General features: G+C 40.0%; 3 protein-coding genes across 3 annotated transcripts; all 3 read right to left on the bottom strand.

Annotated features, from left to right (window-relative positions):
• Positions 1 to 1,798: 1,798 nt before the first annotated feature.
• On the bottom strand, positions 1,799 to 6,523 carry LOC119725313. The gene is made up of 2 exons (XM_038196693.1): positions 5,661 to 6,523; positions 1,799 to 3,538 (listed from the first exon to the last, which is right to left on the bottom strand). Exon 2 carries the CDS (start codon positions 3,534 to 3,536, stop codon positions 2,640 to 2,642), a length of 897 nt encoding a protein of 298 aa, XP_038052621.1. The 5' UTR covers positions 3,537 to 3,538; positions 5,661 to 6,523; the 3' UTR covers positions 1,799 to 2,639.
• A 1,855-nt stretch (positions 6,524 to 8,378) lies between these two features.
• On the bottom strand, positions 8,379 to 11,722 carry LOC119725311 (uncharacterized acetyltransferase YvcN-like). Its single transcript, XM_038196692.1, has 2 exons — positions 11,539 to 11,722; positions 8,379 to 9,794 (listed from the first exon to the last, which is right to left on the bottom strand). The coding sequence occupies exon 2, from the start codon at positions 9,785 to 9,787 to the stop codon at positions 8,891 to 8,893; it is 897 nt and encodes a 298-aa protein (XP_038052620.1). The 5' UTR covers positions 9,788 to 9,794; positions 11,539 to 11,722; the 3' UTR covers positions 8,379 to 8,890.
• A 1,433-nt stretch (positions 11,723 to 13,155) lies between these two features.
• Positions 13,156 to 17,098, bottom strand: LOC119725310. Its single transcript, XM_038196691.1, has 2 exons — positions 16,790 to 17,098; positions 13,156 to 14,681 (listed from the first exon to the last, which is right to left on the bottom strand). Exon 2 carries the CDS (start codon positions 14,677 to 14,679, stop codon positions 13,783 to 13,785), a length of 897 nt encoding a protein of 298 aa, XP_038052619.1. The 5' UTR covers positions 14,680 to 14,681; positions 16,790 to 17,098; the 3' UTR covers positions 13,156 to 13,782.
• Between the last annotated feature and the right edge of the window lie 1,561 nt (positions 17,099 to 18,659).

Raw genomic sequence — 18,659 nt, 5'->3', positions numbered from 1 at the left:
CAGGTCCCTGCAAAATAAAATAGAATTCCCGAACCCCAGACCATCCCTTGTAGTCCTACGGTGGCTCTTACTGGACACCACAGTCATCGAAAGAATCTGCGCGGCCATCATATTTCCTTTATAACCATGAGGCAAAATAGTAAAAATATCTGAAGTGTTTGTGTTTTCATACGTCAATTTTTTTTTCTGGTACGTCAATTACGTATATGAACGTGCACTTGAAAGTCCCTAGATCCTCAAAATACATGTGAAGACATTCGACACCTTAGATTTTTAATGAACGGTATTTATTCAATCAATCAATCAATCAAAATTGTAACCAATGCTTGAATTCAATTACTGTTAAAAAGAAACGAATAGAGTGGGCTATATACAGGGTGTATCAAAAAAAAGTAGACTCTCCAAAAAGTACCCGCCAAATTTACAATTGAACATTTTCATGAAATGTCTTCGTTTGCATATGTTGGTATGGACGTCCTGCTTCGGTCCACACCAAAATTAATTGCATAATTTCATGCATGACGTACACAGGCCCGTTTTCCGGTGGGCAATAAAATGTCCTTCCTCCAAAAAATTAAAGGGTTAAAATTGGATGAAAAGTCTTAAACTGTAATGCAAAATGTGAATTTTTGTTTTTCTCCGCCGCGATACTCAAATTAACCCTTTGTTTGCTGCTTTTTGCACTGGGGCAATGGATGTATGGGAATGAGTCGGAGGGCCACGCGGTGGTTTACAAGTGATCACTACCCACTCGCATCCTTAGAGAGGACATTTTGAGGAGCAAGTCACATTTAATCATTTTAATACCCTGTTTTTCATCAACTTAGTCCTCGACGTGACCATCATTTCTTTATATGCACACTTGCGCTCTCCTTCGCATGTCGCATCAGGTGTAAAAACATGCCATGCCCCTCTGGCATGCTTGATTACAAACACATGAAAGGCTATCCATTGCCCCAGTGCAAAAAGCAGCAAACAAAGGGTTAATTTGAGTATCGCGGCGGAGAAAAACAAAAATTCACATTTTAAATTACAGTTTAAGACTTTTCATCCAATTTTAACCCTTTAATTTTTTGGAGGAAGGACATTTTATTGCCCACCGGAAAACGGGCCTGTGTTCAGTCATGCATGAAATTATGCAATTAATTTTGGTGTGGACCGAAGCAGGACGTCCATACCAACATATGCAAACGAAGACATTTCATGAAAATGTTCAATTGTAAATTTGGTGACTACTTTTTGGAGAGTCTACTTTTTTTTGATACACCCTGTATAAGCGTTAAAAGTAAAGACAAATGGAAATAAAAAAAAATATATATGCCCTTTGATTTCCCGCATGCCATTATTTTGTGAGTGCCTTAAATTGAGTCTAATGTGTTTTTCAGAAAATAAAATGAAAAGAAACAAACTACATTTCTGAATAACATGTTATGGCTCCATTATATAACACAGTGTTTCACGTGTTTTCCGTGTTCGCAGCACTCTCGTCAACCTCTACGAGTTTCATCTACCATCACACCAGTGATACATATAACGACGCGAAGGTCATTGAGGACCACTTCGACGAGAATGAACGGCGGGGTTTCTTGGTCACCAAGATCGACGAAATTATCTGGGTAGGAAGGTACACAGAAAGCGCACCGCTGCTTGAGTGGACGGACAGCCAGTCTGTGGGCGTCTTGAACGCCCCCTACGTCGGGTTTGCCTCATCTCAGCCGACAAAATGGCAATTCAGCTCCTTTTGTGGTTAAAAAGCCTTGTTCCTTGTTATCCCACAAGAAGAAAAAAATACATATAGTGCTTCTTGTTTGTTTTTATTTTAATGTACTTTTATGTATATACGTTGTACATTAGATGGAATGCTGTAAAAAACATTAATTGATGAAAAGTGTTCAATTGTAGCTGGCAATTACATCTATCCAACTTGAACCAGATAACCACACATCTCATCCAACATCACATTTCCCCCAACCCACTTAAATCTGTCTTCTCACCCCATCCCTCCAACACACAATCAACCTACCTTCTTTTCCCAAAACTTGTGTGATCCCTTATAATGAATTATAATAGACACTTCCCACATGACGAATGAACATTACCTCTGAAATTCATCAACTGCAGATCTCTGATTTTCGCGATTACTTTCACAGACTTGATGAAGGTCATAGTCGTAAGTATCTGTTTGATCATGTGTGTACACAAGTTACTCATAACGCAAACAAAGGCATTAAGATAATTTGCATTGCCCCCAAAAAGTAACATAGCGAATTATTATCAAAAACCTTCTTGGATTAAACACCTTATTGGTACTAAACACCTCCTGAAATTATTCAGTCTGGGTTGCTGTCGTTTTGAAGAAACCACATTGATCGTTCGGAAATAAAGAGCGCTAAAGACCAAATTGTGTTTTGTTATAAAAGTTTAACATTTTTTGTGTGTATACTGTTTTCTCGAAAGTGTAATAAAGATTTGAGCATACCATTTTGGATTTTGAGTGGTGTTATTTATACGAAACGAACTAAACGCATGAACAGCAAATCATTCTATATTGATTCAAGTATCTAGTAAACAGATTATCTGATTCATTGTCTACTGGCATGTTACTCATGTTACTCAAGTCAGAAACTTGCTTCACAGACTTATTTTTCAAATTTGAGATTGACAGTCTGTATAGCCTGTTGTATAGTCTCCGCTGGAAACTGTGGGAAGTGGAACTTATATGCCTCCTCCAACTCTTGAGGGGACGATATGCGCTTCTTGTTTACTTTACCGCTGGCGTCTTCCTCCAAGGTGGACGTGCCGGTGATGGCAAATAGCTTCCCGTTGCGGAAGTCTGTTGCCTTCAATTGGACCAAGAAATGTGCCAAGGCCTCAGGGCCGCTCTCCACGGTGTGGATGTTCTCCATGTGGAGGGCAAAGAACTCGATATCCCGGAACTCCAATTTAAACTCCAAGAACATGTACCAACCGTCGACGACACGTCCCGTTGAGCCGTCGTAGTCCCGGTAGGATTTGTGCATCCATCGGAAGCTGTCATCGGCGTCCTTCACGAATTTATGGACCAGATAGTTTGACTTGTATAAGGGCGACTCCTTGTCAAAGTCCAGTGGAATTGGTTCAAACATGGGATGCCCGCAGCCAACGTCTACCAGATGCAAGTCGCCCGGCCGACTCAGATTCTTGACCACTGTTGACAGATGATTGTTCGGTTTTCCGATGATGGTGCATCCAACGTGGTAAACCTCGAATCCTAGCTTCTCCAAGAGCGCCTTCATGAAGTAGTTCATCTCGAAGCACAGGCCACCCTTCTGAGTTATCATGTCGACTTTGATCTCTTGGAAGGTCAACCTGCGTCTCTCTGGTTTGGGCGTGGCGATCGCAGTCACACTCTGGAAGGGAATCTTGGACAGGAAGGCAGCCATGAGGTCACGCAGGAAGCTGACCCGATCTCTCGCCAAACTCTCCATGGGCGATTGCATCTGTAGGACGCCCTTAAGAAACTGCGTCGCCTCGGATAAGCTAAGGTTGTCTGCCATGTCTGGATTGAAACAGAAAAGCAATGTACTATTTTTTTTTTATCCCTGTTCTTTAGTCATTGATATATCGAACGAAAATAGCCACCAGAGACGCAGGTGAATGCTTTGCATACTGGCTTTGGACAGCAATACACCAGCATTATAAACATTTATCATCAATTGAAAGTATGTCTTAATTACAAAAAATAACTAAGATGGAATATAGCCTTGTGAAAGAAAGATGAGTACATACAATTCTGTACGTCCAGTGTTTATTTCTAACATACGTTGTGGACGTTCAAATATGGATTCAATTCTGAATCTGATATCACGAAACTTACGATGCATCGCAGCGCTGCGACGCGTCGTATCGAAGCAACCTTGCGTCGCAACTGCGACGCGTCCTGCGATTCAATACGGTGACTGTTGCACGTATTTATTAAGTATGTAAATAGTCGTCTGATAGTCAACAAACAGTCGTCGGATCTCCGCTCGAAATGGTCTCAAAATGTAAAACAAAATGGCGAACGTGTGATGCAGTTTTAGCGGAAAACTAACATACTGTGAACTGATAGCTACTTTGGAATTTAAATATTTAAATATCAATTAAATTGAAATATTCCAAGCTACTTCATAATTATTCAATGCATGTACCAATTGCAACTTTAAACACATTTTCTCGGTATTATAGTATCCATGTAATTTATGTCATGAAACTAGCTAAGAAAAGGACGCTTCTTATTTCGTGATGACCATCGGTCACGTCGTAACTTGCGACTTATTTAAAGCTGTTGTCAAGGACCTTACAACGCATTTCAACACATCGCAAGGTTTGGGGAAATGGATCGTTCAACGCGTCGCGAGTTGCTAGGTGTTTACACGTCGAAACTCGGGTTGCGACGCGTCGTAAATAAAAATGTATTTGATAATGCAACCGTTGAAAATGCACCTTTGTGTTCCGTTAACTTTTTTTCGATTTTCACTGTGCCACTTTTATAGGCATTTTAGTGACTCTCTGTTTTTGTGTGTGCTAAATATGCGAATGTCCATTTTCATGAGCAAAAGTGCGATGTCATACCAGGCAGAATTGTAAGAGCTATTACAGTACCACAATTTAAAAGAAGTTGTCTGTTGTCGTAAATTTTCTTTTCTTTGATTATTCTCTGTTGTTTCGGTACATGACAGTAAGCCAGTTAGGAAAGTTTTCTCACGAATGTGTTAAATGAGAACTTTTTGGGTTTAGAATTTGAACAGAAAACCCCTAAAGTGAGCATTGCTTTCCTGAAATTACATCATAAGCAACAGCGCCCTCATTTGTCAGGAAGGTATGGGAAATTTAAAATGTAAAAAGGGAGGGGGGGGGGCTCGAGCCATACTTTCAATGGAGGCGCTGTTAAAATAATTTATTAACACTATTACAGATAGTGTACAAATAGTACATAACCGCTGGCTCTGTCCGTATTTTGTGCACAGGCGGACATTTTTACCAGTATATTAGGGGGGGGGGGTGTCAGAGCTGGGGGGGGGATTATTTTTAAGATATTTCTATGATTTTGTTTTTTTTTGACAGAGTTTTTTTTACCCTAAATCCCCCGCACAGGATGCAATTTTTTTTTTCTCCCAAACGACATCCACATATGGGTGTACGCTATGTTATTTTGGACTTAACTTTGATAAGAACGTGAGAAGAAAATATAAATTTAGACAACTGAAAAATAAACTGGAACATTAGGTAATTCCGACTTTATTTTCCTTAAAAAAAACAATCATCCGAAGCCTCAGGTTAGAAAAGAAAACATCAATCGAGTGCAAAACCGTGATTTGAACCCGCGACCTCGCGGTGCAAAATCACGACCCTCTATTGGAGTGACCAAACGTGATTTGTGGATTACAATATGCACACATGTACAGGGTTTGCATTTAGGCAGTTTCACCCAACCCATCGTGGGTGTCCACTAATTGTATGTGACCTGCCCCAATTGGAAAATATCGGAGTGCCATTGCCCTATGATTATATAGATAAACCAACGATTATGAAAATTTCCATAATGCACTGACACATTCCCATCCAGCTATTCTATTTAGAGGTACTGCTATATTTCTCTTTTTGCGCAAAACAAAAACCAAAGCAGTGAGATTCCTTACTTGAAATGCCGGACACTCTCTAATAGTTGAAAGCTCGAGAGACAAGAGGGGCTGCAGTGTAGACGCAAGCCTGAAATACACAGCGATCCGTCTTCCGTAGCAAAGCCCCGTGCACACAGCAGATACTACTTGACGGATTTACATGTACATGTAGATGTACATGCGCGTATATCACCCACAGTGTAAGCGTAACGTGAACTTTCCACATCAGCAGCTGCCTATAGTATACAGCGATCCGTCTTCCATAGCATGACCCGGTGCATGCATACGGTATTTACCAGCTAAGTCACCCATAAACCAGGTATAAAGTGTAGGCCTACTTCGAACATCAACATCTGCATATAAGAAGAGGTCAGTATGCCGTGAACAATAGAAATACGTGCCTGCCGGGCAAACAATTTCGCCATGGTCAAACGTGCAAATACATGTACAGTATCGTGTCGATAGACTCCGGCCTGTGTAGGGCTGACACACAAATACAGTAGTATATATATGCATTGTTAAATTTTTGTGCTATTCTGTTATAGATTAGCAATGTACATTAGTGGTACAGTGTAAATGACCATTTTCTGTGTGAATAACTTACACCATAATTCGTGACATAACCCAGGTCCCTGCAAATTAAAATAGAATTCCCGAACCCCAGACCATCCCTTGTAGTCCTACGGTGGCTCTTATTGGACACCACAGTCATCGAAAGAAACTGCGCGGCCATCCTATTTCCTTTATAACCATAAGGCAAAATAGCAAAAATATCTGAAGTGTTTGTGTTTCCATACGTTAATCTTTTTCTGGTACGTCAATTACGTATAATTATATACACGTGCACTTAAAAATCCCTAGTTCCTCAAAATACATGTGAAAACATTCGACACCTTCGATTTTTAATGAACGGTTTTTAATCAATCTATCAGTCAATCAAAATTTTCACTAATGCTTGAATTTAAATTACTGTTGAATAAAGAAACGAATATAATGGGATATAAGCGTTAAAAGTAAAGACAAAGGGAAATAAAAGTATATATATATATGTCCTTCAATAACCCGCGTGACATTATTTGTGTGTGCCTTAAATTGAGTCGTATGTGTTTTCAGAATAATAAATGAAAAGAAACAAACTGTACATTTCTGAATAACAAGGAAGCAAAAAATAACAAAAACAAAACAAAAAAAACAAAATGGAACCTTAATTTACCAGCGCGGCTTCTACTGAAGATGTCGCATTGAATGAAGGATGATGGAATTGAACCAAATAACGATAAAACTGTGGCATAAAGACGAGTTTTCTTCTGAACAATACGAAACGTGCTAAATGAGACGAAATTGAATACTCTTTGACGAAACTGTGAGCTCATGGTTAAAGTTTTCTTATGATGTGCACCCATTCGATTTTGCTGGACGTTTGTGAGTACTCGAGCCCGTAAATTTGAATGACAACAGGTTTGAAAATTGTTTGGAAAACCTACTTATTAAAAACATAATTCACATGATTCATACCTAGAATCTTGAGTTCGAAATGTTCGACACCTATATAGGTACAATTTGCGATGTTACTAGACAATATAATGTGGGTGTGCATTGTCAACGTCATCGCCATTGGTTGAAAGTTAACGCCATTGTAACCGTAATTGTTCACAGTTCAGAGCTGATGATAGTGTACTATTAAAATGTCACTTTAATAAATACCGAATTTTATAGTACAGCATCGTTTAGGAAATAAGGCATTTGAGTTAGTTAGGTGCAGTGACACTCACTTGTGCGGCGATAATTAGCGGCGGGCACATGCCAAGTTGTATATGCAACCGCCTGACCAGGAACTTTCGAACAAAAATTGCAACTAGACACCTAAACGTATAAACAGCCAACATAAAATGCACTCGTGTGAAAGATACATTTAAGGTAACGCGAGGGCCCCATCACAACCTGTCAAGCCCTGTATAAATGCGAATTATACTCACGTTATGACCCCCATGAGAAATGATTGACTTAATTTCGCTCGATAGCCCTACACTGTATGCTGATAACCCCTAATCGACCGTCAACCCACTATTTTTAACAATCCAAGCAAGATAAATCAGTCAGTGCAGCCATATGGTCGCGAAGGCAAAGCGTCGGTCGTTGTCAAGGAAAGCTAACCTGATTACGTACTAAGACGCTGCAACAGATTGAAATTCGTGAACCCCCCCCCCCCAGATGGCCTTTTGAACGTTGTGTTTCTCAGAAAATATGCTCGGTATGATTGAAATGTTACATTCTAACTGAAGAAGAAATTCTAAACTTCATGTCAGTGATAAAAATCGCCGTCATCGATGCCGAAACGTCAATACTGGTTACTGTCAAAGCTGACGTTCAAGTCTGGAAGTAATCGTTCGAAAACTCCCCCAAATGTATGTATTTATCCCAATTTCTAGGAATTTACCCAAGTTGTTATTTCACGAGTAGTTGAACACTTATACCATCTAAGTATATTCCGAAATTCAGCTTAATCTGTTGTTGCGGACGCTAGTGTTAAACCTGCAACCATCTCCAAGGAATTTCGAAGAGGCCTTTTTTTTCCAATTTCAACGAAAAGTAATAAACATATCACAACGACTTTTAGCACATACTTGGATCATTATAGGGGAAATAAATCCTGAAAGTTGCAATAAGATACGGTCTTTCAAACGGGAGAAATTAATTTACAAATATTTCACTCGCCAACGTCAACATGTCTGTGTACATGTAGTTTCATTCAAAATAAAGTGTTACGTAACCTTTGGAAATCGCCCTTCGCAACCATATGGCTGGGTGGTGTAAAACTAACCGGGACATATTTACGTTGCGAGAGCACCAACCAAGAATTTTTGAGGTGATTAATAGACTCCTTTATCAGAACAGAATAATTATGACCAAAAGTTTTCCCGCGAAGTAATAAAGAATGTAGTATTTATAAATTAGATGGCGCGTGGCAGGAGAAATAATCATGGATAAATAATATAAACTCAGACATTGCATTTCAATCCAATTTTAAACTCTGACTGCACACCTGTTTTAATCGATGTTATGAACTCAGTTTCCAGAACTAATTTTTGAAATTTGAGAGTGACCTGCTGTTTAGCCTGCTGTACAGTCTCTACCGGAACTGCGGAAAGTGAACCTTGTAAGCTTGTAAGTAAATAAACAGATTAACTGTATTCATTTGTATTGATATGTGTTAACGTTGTAACAAGTCCGAAACTTGATTCACCAAGTTATTTTTCAAATTTGAGGTTGACAGTCTGTATGGCCTGTTGTACAGTCTCCACGGGAAACTGTGGAAAGTGGACCCTGTACGCCTCCAGCAACTCTTGAGGGGACGTTATGCGCTTCTTGTTGACCTTACCGCTGGCGTCTTCCTCCAAGTTGGACGTGCCGGTGATGGCAAGTAGCTTCCCGTTGCGGTAGTCTACTGCCTTCAATTGGACCAACATGATTGACAAGGCCTCGGGGCCGATCTCCACAGTATGGACGATCTCCATGTGGGGGAAAAAGAACTCGATATCCCGGAACTCCAATTTGAACTTCATGAACATGTACCAACCGTCGACGACAATTACCGATGGGCCGTCGAAGTCCCGGTACGATTTGTGCATCCATCGGAAGCTGCCATCGGCATCCTTCACGAACTTATGAACCAGAAAGCTTGTCTTGTACAAGGGAGATTCCTTATCAAAGTCCAGTGGGACTAGTTCAAACGTGGGATGCCCGCAGCCAACGTCTACCAGATGCAGGTCGCCCGGTCGACTTAGATTCTTGACCACTATTGCCAGATGATTGTTCGTTTTTCCGAAGCTGGTGCATCCAATGTGGTAAACCTCGAATCCTAGCTTCTCCAAGAGCAACTTCATGAAGGAGTTCATCTCGTAGCACAGACCACCCCTCCGAGTCATCATGTCGAACTTGATCTCTTGGAAGGTCAACCTGCGTCTTTCTGGTTTGGGCGTGGCGATCGACGTCACACTCTGGTAGGGAATCTTGGACAGGAAGGCAGCGATGAGGTCACGCAGGAAGCTGACCCGATCTCTGGCCAAACTTTCCATTGGTGACTGTATCTGCAGGACGCACTCAAGGAACTGGGTCACCTCGGTTGAGCTAAGATTGTACGCCATTTCTGGACTGAAACAGAAAAGCAATGTGCCATGCTTTTTATCCCTGTTTTGAAGTCAGTGATAGATCAATCAAAAATATCCACAAGAGACGCTCGGGTATGATTTGCATGCTTGTTCTGATCTGAACAACAATACACAACATAGTGGTGCGGCAATGCCCCAATATGCCAAGGGATTGTGCAATTTGTGATAAAAACATAAAACCCCGCATATTGGTTCTTCATGTCATGAAGTAAATTTTAAGACAGGCAACCATTTCATAGTTGACCTCTGGTGACCTTTGAGAGGTCAATGAATTTTACATGCTCTATTCATAACGTTTGTTCTCAAACTTTATTTCCTATGACCCAAGTCTATGCCATAGGTCTTCATACATTGCATTGGAAATTAATGATCAGACGTGAGCGCACTTCAAGTCTGACCTTTGGTGACCTTTGAGGGGTCAATGACATGTTTAAACTTGTTTATAGCTATTAGTAAGAGCTTTTTTTTAAACTCTTTTTTTCACAATTCATGTCTCTTATGTAAATACCATATTTTTTTATGAGCCAAGTCTAAAACTTATATTAAAACTTAAAATATTCAGATGTGGGGACATCATATCTAAATTGGTGATACACCTGTTGAAATCAATGAACTCGTGATATCTTTAGTTACTGCTATTTGACATATAGGTATTTCATGGCCAACTTCCTCAAATGCTTATTCACTTCTTAAAATCGGTCTTTCATTTTCGACTGAATTTGATAATCGCTCTGAACACGCGTTTCATTTTCGCTACCAGAGCACTGGATTCCATTTCAGTTCAATCGATTAAGTAATTGAACAGCACCTTTCGTTTATGTTCATTCAGATTCGTGTACAAGACTTCTTTATCGCTTTTAGAGGGCGATTCCAAGCCTTCATCATTCTATTTCACTTTAAGTTTAATGCCATCGGCACCAGATACAATTACGGTTTCCTTTTTCATTAACAGTCAATCAAATAAGAAAAGGCATGCTTGCGTAAATTAATGCCCAGGTAACGTAATTGGCCGTCTGTTTCTCAAAACCGAATGCATGGACAATGAAAACGATTGAACTTTCATTGAATTGAAATTGGATTCAACACGTGCTCTCAAATTCAGACGAAAATGACTGACCGATTTCCAGGAGTGAATGAACATTTCAGGAAATTGGCCCGGAAAACCTATATTAATTCGTCAAAACGCCATTTCTTCGTGACCCAAGCCTCAATAGTGCAAAGAACGGTATTGTTATGAATGTTATGAATCTAGACCTCCAAAACAGTTTTGAGGTGACCTCTGACCTCAGTCGTTTGTCCTTGTCCATTCTTTGGTTGAGTGTATGTTCCCAGGTGAAATACATGGGCCTTTGTTACAACTCATAATGTAGTAACTAACTGATAATGTATCAATAATCACCGATTATGTCAAACAAATGGACGGATAATATCACAAACTGATTGAGTAACAAACAATGACGGATACTGTATTGAATGTTTATCACTCAATTTTTGTTACATTATTAGTCAAGACCGGTAATACAGCAACAACTGATTGGCAGTGTAGTCGGTCAATTTATGTGACATTAATTACGGGTTGGTGATCTATTACGCGTTGGTTACTGAATAATCAGTTGTAACACACATGATAATTCCACGTGTACTTACAAATTCGGCCCTAACTATTGTATTTAGATGTGCCATGCTTTTTATGCAAAAACAACCATAGCAGTGAAGTTATATCTTACTTGAACGGCCGGATGATACTCTACGATGGTTGAATGCTTGCTCGAGAGAGAAGGGGGCTGCAGTAGGCCTACAGGCGCAAACCTCAGCTTTCCGTTCTAAGACTAATGACACAGCGATCCGTCTTCCACAGCATGACCCGATGCATGCATACGGTACATACTAGCTATATCACCCATGAACCAAGTGTGTACTTTGAACATCAACATCTGCCTATAAAAAGGTCAATGCCGTGCACAATAGAAGAACGTGTCTGCCGGGCAAACAATTTCGCAATGGTCTAATGTGCAAATACATGTATAGTATCGTGTCGATAGACTCCATTGTAGGGCTGACCATGGGCTGACACAGTAATACAGTAGTATGCATTGTTAAATCTTGTGCTGTTCCGTTATAAATTAGCAATGTACAGTAGTTAGTGGAAGTAGAATTAGTAGAATGTGGTACAGCGCAAATGACCATTTCTGTATGAATAACGTACGCATAATTCGTGACATATAACCCAGGTCCCTGCAAAATAAAATAGAATTCCCGAACCCCAGACCATCCCTTGTAGTCCTACGGTGGCTCTTACTGGACACCACAGTCATCGAAAGAATCTGCGCGGCCATCATATTTCCTTTATAACCATGAGGCAAAATAGTAAAAATATCTGAAGTGTTTGTGTTTTCATACGTCAAACTTTTTTTCTGGTACGTCAATTACGTATATGAACGTGCACTTGAAAGTCCCTAGATCCTCAAAATACATGTGAAGACATTCGACACCTTAGATTTTTAATGAACGGTATTTATTCAATCAATCAATCAATCAAAATTGTAATCAATGTTTGAATTCAATTACTGTTAAAAAGAAACGAATAGAGTGGGCTATAAGCGTTAAAAGTAAAGACAAATGGAAATAAAATAAAAATATATATGCCCTTTGATTTCCCGCATGCCATTATTTTGTGAGTGCCTTAAATTGAGTCTAATGTGTTTTTCAGAAAATAAAATGAGAAGAAACAAACTATATTTCTGAATAACATGTTATGGCTCCATTATATAACAGTGTTTCACGTGTTTTCCGTGTTCGCAGCACTCTCGTCAACCTCTACGAGTTTCATCTACCATCACACCAGTGATACATATAACGACGCGAAGGTCATTGAGGACCACTTCGACGAGGATGAACGGCGGGGTTTCTTGGTCACCAAGATCGACGCAATTATCTGGGTAGGAAGGTACACAGAAAGCGCACCGCTGCTTGAGTGGACGGACAGCCAGTCTGTGGGCGTCTTGAACGCCCTCTACGTCGGGTTTGCCTCATCTCAGCCGACAAAATGGCAATTCAGCTCCTTTTGTGGTTAAAAAGCCTTGTTCCTTGTTATCCCACAAGAAGAAAAAAAATACGTATAGTGCTTCTTGTTTTTTTTTTTTTTTAATGTACTTTTATGTATATACGTTGTACATTAGATGGAATGCTGTAAAAAACATTAATTGATGAAAAGTGTTCAATTGTAGCTGGCAATTAGATCTATCCAACTTGAACCAGATAACCACACATCTCATCCAACATCACATTTCCCCCAACCCACTTAAATCTGTCTTCTCACCCCATCCCTCCAACACACAATCAACCTAACTTCTTTTCCCAAAACTTGTGTGATCCCTTATAATGAATTATAATAGACACTTCCCACATGACGAATGAACATTACCTCTGAAATTCATCAACTGCAGATCTCTGATTTTCGCGATTACTTTCACAGACTTGATGAAGATCATAGTCGTAAGTATCTGTTTGATCATGTGCGTACACAAGTTACTCATAACGCAAACAAAGGCATTAAGATAATTTGCATTGCCCCCAAAAAGTAACATAGCGAATTATTATCAAAAACCTTCTTGGATTAAACACCTTATTGGTACTAAACACCTCCTGAAATTATTCAGTCTGGGTTGCTGTCGTTTTGAAGAAACCACATTGATCGTTTGGAAATAAAGAGCGCTAAAGACCAAATTGTGTTTCGTTATAAAAGTTTAACTTTTTTTTATGTGTATACTGTTTTCTCGAAAGTGTAATAAAGATTTGAGCATACCATTTTGGATTTTGAGTGGTGTTATTTATACGAAACGAACTAAACGCATAAACAGCAAATCATTCTATATTGATTCAAGTATCTAGTAAACAGATTATCTGATTCATTGTCTACTGGCATGTTACTCATGGCATATTTTAACAAGTCAGAAACTTGCTTCATAGACTTATTTTTCAAATTTGAGATTGACAGTCTGTATAGCCTGTTGTATAGTCTCCGCCGGAAACTGTGGGAAGTGGAACTTATATGCCTCCTCCAACTCTTGAGGGGACGATATGCGCTTCTTGTTTACTTTACCGCTGGCGTCTTCCTCCAAGGTGGACGTGCCGGTGATGGCAAATAGCTTCCCGTTGCGGAAGTCTGTTGCCTTCAATTGGACCAAGAAATGTGCCAAGGCCTCAGGGCCGCTCTCCACGGTGTGGATGTTCTCCATGTGGAGGGCAAAGAACTCGATATCCCGGAACTCCAATTTGAACTGCAAGAACATGTACCAACCGTCGACGACACGTCCCGTAGAGCCGTCGTAGTCCTGGTAGGATTTGTGCATCCATCGGAAGCTGTCATCGGCGTCCTTCACGAATTTATGGACCAGATAGTTTGACTTGTATAAGGGCGACTCCTTGTCAAAGTCCAGTGGGATTGGTTCAAACATGGGATGCCCGCAGCCAACGTCTACAAGATGCAAGTCGCCCGGCCGACTCAGATTCTTGACCACTGTTGACAGATGATTGTTCGGTTTTCCGTTGATGGTGCATCCAACGTGGTAAACCTCGAATCCTAGCTTCTCCAGGAGCGCCTTCATGAAGGAGTTCATCTCGAAGCACAGGCCACCCTTCTGAGTCACCATGTCGACTTTGATCTCCTGGAAGGTCAACCCGCGTCTCTCTGGTTTGGGCGTGGCGATCGCAGTCACACTCTGGAAGGGAATCTTGGACAGGAAGGCAGCCATGAGGTCACGCAGGAAGCTGACCCGATCTCTCGCTAAACTCTCCATGGGCGAGTGCATCTGTAGGACGCCCTCAAGAAACTGCGTCGCCTCGGATAAGCTAAGGTTGCCTGCCATGTCTGGATTGAAACAGAAAAGCAATGTACGATGTTTTTTTTTATCCCTGTTCTGTAGTCATTGATATATCAAACGAAAAGAGCCACCAGAGACGCAGGTGAATGCTTTGCACACTGGCTTTGGACAGCAATACACCATCATTATAAACATTTATAATCAATTGAAAGTATGTTTTAATTACAAGAAATAACTAAGATGGAATATAGCCTTGTAGAAGAAAGATGAGTATATACCATTCTGTACATCCAGTGTTAATTTCTAACATACGTTGTGGACGTTGAAATATGGCTAGGTTTCTGAATCCGATATCACGAAACTTACGATGCATTGCAGCGCTGCGACGCGTCGTATCGAAGCAACCTTGCGTCGCAGCTGCGACGCGTCCTGTGAGTCAATACGGTGACTGTTGCACGTATTTATTAAGTATACTGTAAATAGTCGTCTGATAGTCAACAAACAGTCATCGGATCTCCGCTCCAAATGGTCGAACGTGTGATGCAGTTTTAGCGGAAAACATGCCTACTGTGAACTGATAGCTACTTTGGAATTTAAATATTTAAATATCAATTAAATTGAAATATTCCAAGCTAGTTCATAATTATTCAATGCATTATTGCAACTTTAAACACATTTTCTCGGTATTATAGTATCCTTCATGTATTTTTTTATGTCATAAAACTAGCTAAGAAAAGGACGCTTCTTATTTCGTGGTGACCATCGGTCACGTCGTAACTTGCGACCTATTTAAAGCTGTTGTCAAGGACCTTACAACGCATTTCAACACATCGCAAGGTTTGGGGAAATGGATCCTTCAACGCGTCGCGAGTTGCTACGTGTTTACACGTCGAAACTCGGGTTGCGACGCGTCGTAAATAATAAAATGTATTTGATAATGCAACCGTTGAAAATGCACCTTTGTGTCCCATTAACCTTATTTTCGATTTTCACTGTGCCACTTTTATAGGCATTTTAGTGACTCTCTGTTTTGTGTGTGCTAAATATGCGAATGTCCATTTTCATGAGCAAAAGTGCGATGTCATACCAGGCAGAATTGTAACAGCTATTACAGTAACACAATTTAACAAAGTTGTCTGTTGTCGTAAATTTTCTTTTCTTTGATTATTCTCTGTTGTTTCGGTACATGACAGTAAGCCAGTTAGGAAAGTTTTCTCACGAATGTGTTAAATGAGAACTTTTTGGGTTTAGAATTTGAACAGAAAACCCCTAAAGTGAGCATTGCTTTCCTGAAATTACATCATAAGCAACAGCGCCCTCATTTGTCAGGAAGGTATGGGAAATTTAAAATGTAAAAAGGGAGGGGGGGGGGGGCTCGAGCCATACTTTCAATGGAGGCGCTGTTAAAATCATTTATTAGCACTATTACAGATAGTGTACAAATAGTACATAACCGCTGGCTCTGTCCGTATTTTGTGCACAGGCGGACATTTTTACCAGTAAATTAGGGGGGGGGGGGGTGTCAGAGCTGGGGGGGGGATTATTTTTAAGATATTTCTATGATTTTGTTTTTTTTGACAGAGTTTTTTTTACCCTAAATCCCCCGCACAGGATGCAATTTTTTTTTCTCCCAAACGACATCCACATATGGGTATACGCTATGGTATTTTGGACTTAACTTTGATAAGAACGTGAGAAGAAAATATAAATTTAGACAACTGAAAAGTAAACTGGAACATTAGGTAATTCCGACTTTATTTTCCTTAAAAAAAACAATCATCCGAAGCCTCAGGTTAGAAAAGAAAACATCAATCGAGTGCAAAACCGTGATTTGAACCCGCGACCTCGCGGTGCAAAATCACGACCCTCTATTGGAGTGACCAAACGTGATTTGTGGATTACAATATGCACACATGTACAGGGTTTGCATTTAGGCAGTTTCACCCAACCCATCGTGGGTGTCCACTAATTGTATGTGACCTGCCCCAATTGGAAAATATCGGAGTGCCATTGCCCTATGATTATATAGATAAACCAACGATTATGAAAATTTCCATAATGCACTGACACATTCCCACCCAGCTATTCTATTTAGAGGTACTGCTATATTTCTCTTTTTGCGCAAAACAAAAACCAAAGCAGTGAGATTCCTTACTTGAAATGCCGGACACTCTCTAATAGTTGAAAGCTCGAGAGACAAGAGGGGCTGCAGTGTAGACGCAAGCCTGAAATACACAGCGATCCGTCTTCCGTAGCAAAGCCCCGTGCACACAGCAGATACTACTTGACGGATTTACATGTACATGTAGATGTACATGCGCGTATATCACCCACAGTGTAAGCGTAACGTGAACTTTCCACATCAGCAGCTGCCTATAGTATACAGCGATCCGTCTTCCATAGCATGACCCGGTGCATGCATACGGTATTTACCAGCTAAGTCACCCATAAACCAGGTATAAAGTGTAGGCCTACTTCGAACACCAACATCTGCATATAAGAAGAGGTCAGTATGCCGTGAACAATAGAAATACGTGCCTGCCGGGCAAACAATTTCGCCATGGTCAAACGTGCAAATACATGTACAGTATCGTGTCGATAGACTCCGGCCTGTGTAGGGCTGACACAGAAATACAGTAGTAAATGCATTGTTAAATTTTTGTGCTGTTCTGTTATAGATTAGCAATGTACATTAGTGGTACAGTGTAAATGACCATTTTCTGTGTGAATAACTTACACCATAATTCGTGACATAACCCAGGTCCCTGCAAATTAAAATAGAATTTCCGAACCCCAGACCATCCCTTGTAGTCCTACGGTGGCTCTTATTGGACACCACAGTCATCGAAAGAAACTGCGCGGCCATCCTATTTCCTTTATAACCATAAGGCAAAATAGCAAAAATATCTGAAGTGTTTGTGTTTCCATACGTTAATCTTTTTCTGGTACGTCAATTACGTATAATTATATACACGTGCACTTAAAAATCCCTAGTTCCTCAAAATACATGTGAAAACATTCGACACCTTCGATTTTTAATGAACGGTTTTTAATCAATCTATCAGTCAATCAAAATTTTCACTAATGCTTGAATTTAAATTACTGTTCAATAAAGAAACGAATATAATGGGATATAAGCGTTAAAAGTAAGGACAAAGGGAAATAAAAGTATATATATATATGTCCTTCAATAACCCGCGTGACATTATTTGTGTGTGCCTTAAATTGAGTCGTATGTGTTTTCAGAATAATAAATGAAAAGAAACAAACTGTACATTTCTGAATAACAAGGAAGCAAAAAATAACAAAAACAAAACAAAAAAACAAAATGGAACCTTAATTTACCAGCGCGGCTTCTACTGAAGATGTCGCATTGAATGAAGGATGATGGAATTGAACCAAATAACGATAAAACTGTGGCATAAAGACGAGTTTTCTTCTGAACAATACGAAACGTGCTAAATGAGACGAAATTGAATACTCTTTGACGAAACTGTGAGCTCATGGTTAAAGTTTTCTTATGATGTGCACCCATTCGATTTTGCTGGACGTTTGTGAGTACTCGAACCCGTAAATTTGAATGACAACAGGTTTGAAAATTGTTTGGAAAACCTACTTATTAAAAACATAATTCACATGATTCATACCTAGAATCTTGAGTTCGAAATGTTCGACACCTATATAGGTACAATTTGCGATGTTACTAGACAATATAATGTGGGTGTGCATTGTCAACGTCATCGCCATTGGTTGAAAGTTAACGCCATTGTAACCGTAATTGTTCACAGTTCAGAGCTGATGATAGTGTACTATTAAAATGTCACTTTAATAAATACCGAATTTTATAGTACAGCATCGTTTAGGAAATAAGGCATTTGAGTTAGTTAGGTGCAGTGACACTCACTTGTGCGGCGATAATTAGCAGCGGGCACATGCCAAGTTGTATATGCAACCGCCTGACCAGGAACTTTCGAACAAAAATTGCAACTAGACACCTAAACGTATAAACAGCCAACATAAAATGC

Source organism: Patiria miniata, unplaced genomic scaffold, assembly GCF_015706575.1.
Source record: "Patiria miniata isolate m_02_andy unplaced genomic scaffold, ASM1570657v1 HiC_scaffold_19, whole genome shotgun sequence".
NCBI classification, from domain to species: domain Eukaryota; kingdom Metazoa; phylum Echinodermata; class Asteroidea; order Valvatida; family Asterinidae; genus Patiria; species Patiria miniata.
The sequence above is the reverse complement of the archived record's forward strand: the minus strand, read 5'-3'. Positions and strand labels throughout refer to the sequence as shown.

Coding starts and splice junctions, on each gene's coding strand:
- LOC119725311 (XM_038196692.1), bottom strand. CDS start 9,787: ATGGCGTACAATCTTAGCTCAACCGAGGTGACCCAGTTCCTTGAGTGC.
- LOC119725310 (XM_038196691.1), bottom strand. CDS start 14,679: ATGGCAGGCAACCTTAGCTTATCCGAGGCGACGCAGTTTCTTGAGGGC.
- LOC119725313 (XM_038196693.1), bottom strand. CDS start 3,536: ATGGCAGACAACCTTAGCTTATCCGAGGCGACGCAGTTTCTTAAGGGC.